The sequence below is a fragment of the Cicer arietinum genome, chromosome 6 (genome assembly GCF_000331145.2).
Source record: "Cicer arietinum cultivar CDC Frontier isolate Library 1 chromosome 6, Cicar.CDCFrontier_v2.0, whole genome shotgun sequence".
Lineage (NCBI taxonomy): Eukaryota > Viridiplantae > Streptophyta > Magnoliopsida > Fabales > Fabaceae > Cicer > Cicer arietinum.
In genome coordinates, this window is record NC_021165.2 from 58,835,355 (window position 1) to 58,842,075 (window position 6,721).

The 6,721-nt window shown below is 28.7% G+C and overlaps 1 protein-coding gene across 1 annotated transcript in view; it reads right to left on the reverse strand.

Moving 5' to 3' along the window:
- Positions 1 to 5,326, reverse strand: part of LOC101510627 (diacylglycerol kinase 5-like) — a 6,773-nt gene extending 1,447 nt beyond the window's left edge. The window contains exons 1-11 of the mRNA XM_004507171.4: positions 5,140 to 5,326; positions 3,590 to 3,796; positions 2,854 to 2,976; positions 2,599 to 2,727; positions 2,164 to 2,249; positions 1,839 to 1,962; positions 1,476 to 1,524; positions 947 to 1,029; positions 779 to 846; positions 409 to 483; positions 117 to 204 (exon numbers count right to left, since the gene is read on the reverse strand). Coding sequence (XP_004507228.1) covers positions 117 to 204; positions 409 to 483; positions 779 to 846; positions 947 to 1,029; positions 1,476 to 1,524; positions 1,839 to 1,962; positions 2,164 to 2,249; positions 2,599 to 2,727; positions 2,854 to 2,976; positions 3,590 to 3,784 — 1,020 coding nt within the window. The 5' untranslated portion in view covers positions 3,785 to 3,796; positions 5,140 to 5,326. The remainder of the gene's footprint in view (positions 1 to 116; positions 205 to 408; positions 484 to 778; positions 847 to 946; positions 1,030 to 1,475; positions 1,525 to 1,838; positions 1,963 to 2,163; positions 2,250 to 2,598; positions 2,728 to 2,853; positions 2,977 to 3,589; positions 3,797 to 5,139) is intronic.
- Between the last annotated feature and the right edge of the window lie 1,395 nt (positions 5,327 to 6,721).

The window sequence follows — 6,721 nt, forward strand, 5'->3', positions numbered from 1 at the left end:
GGTTAAACAAAATAAAAAATATTTACTAGTAGTCTAGTATTTAGCTAATCTCAAAACTAACAGGAAAAACATTTTACAAAATAAATAAATATTTAGAATTAGCATATGACTATTACATCTCGTAGCTTCCTCCTGCTTGGTGTACCCCATGGATTCAATCCACCAGAAAAGCTTGGCAAGTTAAGACATACAATTGACCTGATGCTGTACATAAAAAAACAATGGAAAGAGTCATCGTTGGTGTTACTCAACAAGTAAACTGAGGCAAAGGCAATAGACAGTGTTAAAATATTTTATCTCTGTCAAGTCGACAATGATGTTTTTTTTCACTAAGCTGTATTATTTTTCAAATTTTCACTTTTGTATGTTTTAATAATGATTTATAGATAATATATAAAAATGATTTACCTGGGAGGTATGTTTAGGTCTTGCCATTGACCTTGTCTTTGCATGATCTTCACTTTTGCAAGTTGTCCTATGTTCCTGCATTAGAAAATCATATTATAATTACCTATTTAAACAAATCAAATTATGTGTTTTGCATGAAAACTACATGAATATAACATATTTCATTTGATTGTTTTAAATTGTCTAAGCAATTGAGTAATAATTTGTATCAAATTCCTACTTGGATAGAAAGAAATTCAGCATTTAGAAATAGAGACAAATTCTGCACAGTGAAGATCTATAAGGCAAAATCATAAAATCTAAAACGAAATCCAAATAGCCTACTATGCAAGTTATCTGTGCTATCAATGACAGATCTAAGTGAACTGACCTGGAAGCAGGATGGACTAAAGGCGCAAAAAACCATCCTTGTGTGCATCCAAGCTTAGCATACGTACTCTAAAATGGCGATCAAAATTAGGAAACACAATATCAGATCGTAATCAAACATGCTATGCTATCAACCATCTGCACATATCACTACTGAAGGAATGCAAACCTGATTCACCAACTGGTTTTTGAACTTTTCAGGATTCAACTTTCTCTCAGAATGAAATGCATAAGATACTTGAGCATCCATTCCTATAATCACCAATAACAGATATTTTAACAAGTATTGAAGTTTGGTGGACCGAAAAGAAAAACTTCCCCAATTTTATCTAAGATCTAAAATATTCTATGAAAAGATAAAAGAAATCAGACTTAGTTGGAGAAACACTAATGATTATGTAATATGAATATATGACAATAGATTGTTTTCATCATTACCTATGTCAATTTTTCAGCTTATGTTAAAAAGTGAAAGTTTTAAAAATAATATTTATTTATACTGTAACTTACTTAGTAAGCATTTGATCCTACCTAACCTGTAAAAGATCAACTGATTGGAAACAGATCAAATTTAAATGACATAACAAAGTGGTAACTAGATGAATTAATTCTTCCATAATAGAAAATGCATTTATATGGTCTATGCACAATATAAAGTTCAGGTGCAGAAGAAATGAGGAACAATTATTCTTACTTACCCATGCTGAAGTAATTCCAAAATCCTCCGCGAAAAGTGTGATAACCTTCCTGAGAAATGGTTTGAGAAACCGTTCGAAACAAAGAGGAAGGTAAATTAGAAAGAAGGCAACCTCCTAAAAACTCAAAATTAAAATAAAACAAATCTGTGAAAATAAGTACTGTCACTCCTCATTTTCAATATCCACAAACTCAAATATTAAAATCAAGAAGAAAAGTGATAAAAGTCTACAAAACATTTTGTTTTACTGGTTTGCAGTGTCCCTGGAGCAATTGGGCTCGATTGTTGATAATGAAAAACAGATATTTACAAACTCAAAATCATCTAATTAATCTTCAATATAGTTAATGGTATGATGTCTTACCATATTAAGTTCATCGGCTTCAGATACACGATGAAAAGCATGTAAAGAATGTGGCAGCTCAAGTGGCGGAATTGGATCACATGAACCTTCTTTTGGAGCTCTCATCCTCATAAGAATATGCCAGCTGAAGTGTTAGAAGAACCAATAACAATTATCAAACAGCATTTATAGAAGAAGTATATGCATAAAGTAAATACAGAATATAAACAGAAGCAACTCTTAAACATTAAAAAGGTACTGGCAGTAGCCTAAGTCATCTAGTTATCAAAATTAAGACATAACTATCCTAGTTATAGGATTTAAGAATAGGCCTAGAACTCATTACTTGTCTATTTTCATTTCCTTAGACTTCATGACTTGATCTAAAAATGCCTCAACTGAGCGTTGATCTGTCCCCGGGTTCTTCTTCCCCTGTAAAGCAGAAAAAACCAAGTGTTCCATCATTTACCATCAAAATCATATTTGCTGCCAAAAACTTTCTCAATTTCCATAAAAAATTGAAAAGCATTATAGAACCACAAATCTTTATATATACAGGGAAAATGGGAGGAAATTTGAAACCTAGTAAATGGTACATGCAAGAATCTCAGCAATAAACCAGCATTGTAATATGCTCCATATCTCTTAAAACAAGAAAAGGGGCACCAGCACAATAAAAGCTATTGATGTGAAAACATTAGATCTTAAATCTCATACTATCAAGACAGTGGTAGAAAAAAGCATGTTTTTACATGTACAGATGTAATTCAAAGTTTCTTACCCAACCAAACGCAAAAGGTAGATTATTCCCTGTGCCCAACGGAACAGTAGCTATTGGCGGCGGATGAGATAACTTGAGATCACAAACAACTCCAAGTAGCCATCCTGCTGTTCCATCGCCCCCTGCAACCTAAACACGAGTGCTGCAAAGTATAAGAAACTCGAAACAAAGAAAGATAATACCAACATAAACTTGTTTTGCTTGCATACAAAACATTGTAACATCAACACATCCAAATTTTGTATCACAACTCACAATTAACTTCAACCTCTCCATGGTCTTTATAGAAAATTGATCACCCCTTTTCTTGAGACTTTCCAAATTAGAATAGATTGTTCTCAGCACCTTATCAGGAGCATGTTCTCCCAAATCAAAGACCTGAAATTTACATTGCTCCACTCAGCTCACTTAAAAAAAATTGCATAAATGAATCACCATTTTAATCTTTGAAATTGTAAGCGTGAACAATCTTGATCCTAAAACTAAGTTTCCAAAGTATTTGGAAAATAAAAAATTACCGATCATTGACTTTTTTGTGGGGTCAGTTTAGTCACTACAATCATTGCGAATTTCTAAGTTTTTGGTACAAAGGAGAACATGTTTCGTCAAATCACAGGTAGGCCGAGGTGTTGAATACCTGAAGCCAACCCTGAGTTCAAACTGATTCACAGGTTGAACTACGTGTAAGACATTGACAATGATCCTTCAGCAAGTTCACCTATGAAAATCTTTTTTCCACTTCTCTTTTCTCTAAAGGATAAGGTTCAATGGACTTGACACAATGTTGGTACGAGCGATAGACGGTGTCCACAAAAAGTTGGGACGTAAATAAATCATTTTGAATTTTGTTAATTTTAGAGTTCAAATTACTCAACTCATTCAATTTCAAGGATTCAACTCACGGTTCTAAACAAACAACTCATGACCTTGAAGATTGAGGAAATGAAAACACTCCATGCAAGACTTTTGAGTAGCTTACATACATATATACCTGTTTTTCATTAAGAAGTGTACGATACGTTAGTAAGAGGTGCCCTCCAAGTAGACCACCACTCTTGGAGTTAACAAAAACCAGCACAGGACAGTTAGGCACGACCAGATCACTTTCATCAAATTTCTCGACATTGGATTCCGGTACAAGAATGTAATCGGGAATCTTAAATTTGTTCAAGAACTCATCAGCCATTGCTGCATGCAGCTGCAACCAGTGCACATACTTATAGACTCAGATTAACAAATAATTCATACTAGATTTTGACAACTAATAATTAAAAGAATTTGTTTTGGAAAAAGAAAAACATAGTCCTCAATTTCGTACTTGAAGTTTTATCATCGAACAATTAGTCTCTCAAGTATATAATAATTAATCATGATAGTTCCTTATAAAAGCTAATCATGATAGTCCATTAACATCCATCATGATCATGAGTTTGACAAAATCATGTGTTTCTATTGAAACTCTAAGATGCAGTTTTTTTGTCAAAATTGACGTGGCACATCCAATTGTCAAAATCAGTGTGAATCCAAACATTTCATATAAATTAAAGTGACATATTTCATATATTTTAAAAATATTACTCCCATTTTAAAATGATTGTTGTTGTTACTAAGGGTTCAAGTAGTTAATAAACTATAGTTAAAGACAAATTATTCGGACAAACCTGAGTTTAAATATTGATTGAAACAATTTTTGCCCAAATTCAATTTAAGGGTTTTATTTATCTATATTTGAACTTTGGGGAAATGTCTAACCCCAACAATTTCAAGGACAAATTGGCTTTTTATTCCATATAAAGCTTGTTTCATATTAATTGTCACTTTCCTTTTATCTACGTAACATTCATTATTTTATTTCAATATTATCCAAATTAATAGTGTATGCACCACTATTAAAGTAATTTTTTCAGTCTTATTAAGAAAAGTTAGTAGGATAATTAATGTGTTTATTTTATGTGTTAATGTTGATAAAATAACTTTTGTATTTGAACGTTAAACTTAACTTTTCATATTTCTAAGATAAATTAATAATATTAATAAGTAGTGTGTTTAAAAAAAAAATAATAAATTGAAAGAATACTTATATTTACATATAATTTTTTTTTCAGATGTGTTTATAATTAGAGACAAGACATTAATTAAAACCATTTTCTACACCCAAAAAAATTAGAACAATTTTATAAGATTAGTACACTTATTCGTCTATTTATTACTTTTCTTGATAGATATGATAAAAAATCTTAAGCAATAAATCATTGGGAGATGGAGAGAGTATCTAATATATATATATTAAGAATGACAAACATTGATTAATACGATGAGTTTGACAAATATTTTATTTTAAAAATAGTTTATATTTACGGATGCAAAATGAACATATACAGATATGTTTTTAAAGAAACTATGGGTTTCATTCACATCAGCAATTAATTTAAAACTAAACATGATTGATTAAATAAAGATGGGATTTTGAATGCAAATTGTGAATGTGATAGGGAAACAGGTAATGTAGTGAATTGTTGAAATTGGAATTGTCGTGTGTACCTGGAGAAGGAATGAGATTGCAGAAGAAAAGTTGAGTTGAATCTGCAATTGAATTGAATTGATTGATCAATGAAAACGAAATGCTGATACGGAATTACGAGGTATATTGGGATCCAAGTGGGGACCCAAAAGTACATGAAAGCGAGATCTATGGTAGTACTACATTATTACTTGTTGCTTGTGCACCAATGCACCAAATGGATCATCTCATATCTATTATAATATATTAAAGTCATAATTTTTTCAACAATATTTTAATTTAATTTTAAGTACTTTAATCATTTAATAACTTGATCATTTATATCTTAAAATGTCTAACAATATTATTATTTGTTTACATCAATTTAAAAAATCCATTAAAATCTTCGAACAAAAACCATAAAATTCAATATTAATTAATTTCAAGAAAATTCATGTATTTATCAAATGCATAACTCAAATATTTAAAAAAACTCATATTTTCAACTCCAACTACATCAAATAAAGAATAAAAATATGAGTTTATTTAAAAATTTGAATAATGAATTTGATGAAATTTGATTTTACATTGAAGATGATAATTAATTTTATAAATTTTGTTTGAAAATTTTGATAAATTTTTGTAAAAAAAATATAAACCAAAAAAACTATCATTACCTCTAAAGAATAATTGTTCTCTATAAATTTATACCATAACTTTGAATAGAGATTAAAAAACTAACAATAAAAACATAATTATTATTACAAATTTAAATTTCATATTAAGTTATTATTGATAATTCATTACATTTAAATACATCACAATATTTTAATTATATTTTAGTAGTTAAAATATAACAACAATCATAAATGACCACAAAGTATATAATTAAATCATAATCATCACAATTTAACTTCATAGCTCTATGATTAAAACTAACAATAAAAATCATAACTCTTAAAAGAAACTTAATTTCATATTGAGTTACTCTTGAGAATTCATTACACATAAATAGATCACAATATTTTAATTATATTTAAATAATTATAACATATCGTCTTAACTGTCCACAAAGAATATAAAAACATAATCATTATAACTTAAAAATCATAATCAATTACAAATATACAAAGGTTTAAACGAAAATAAATAAATAATATTGAAATAAAAATATTTTTTCATAAAAATTAGCAATATAATTGAGAAAACATTCAAATAATTTTAAATAATTATTTATATATTAAAAATCATCAATATACAACTTTTGTACCTTTTTATTATTATTATTATTATTATTATTATTATTATTATTATTATTATTATTATTATTATTATTACTACTGCACCGACACATATATTTACCATGTATGTAATCCACAAATAACAATTAGTCAATCTAATAAGTAGTTTTGGTGTCTTTTTCTCTTAATAGTTATCCTTGCATGTATTTACCATTAGCATTTTTGAAACATTTTAAAATGTGACGGAAAAAATGTTACAATTTTAATAATTTCAACATAAAAGTAGAGTCTGCGATTATCAATTATATAAATTTTCACTTAAATTATGGTTAATATTTTGTGTCTATAAGGTGTCACGTAAATGGTAAGATTTAGATATTAT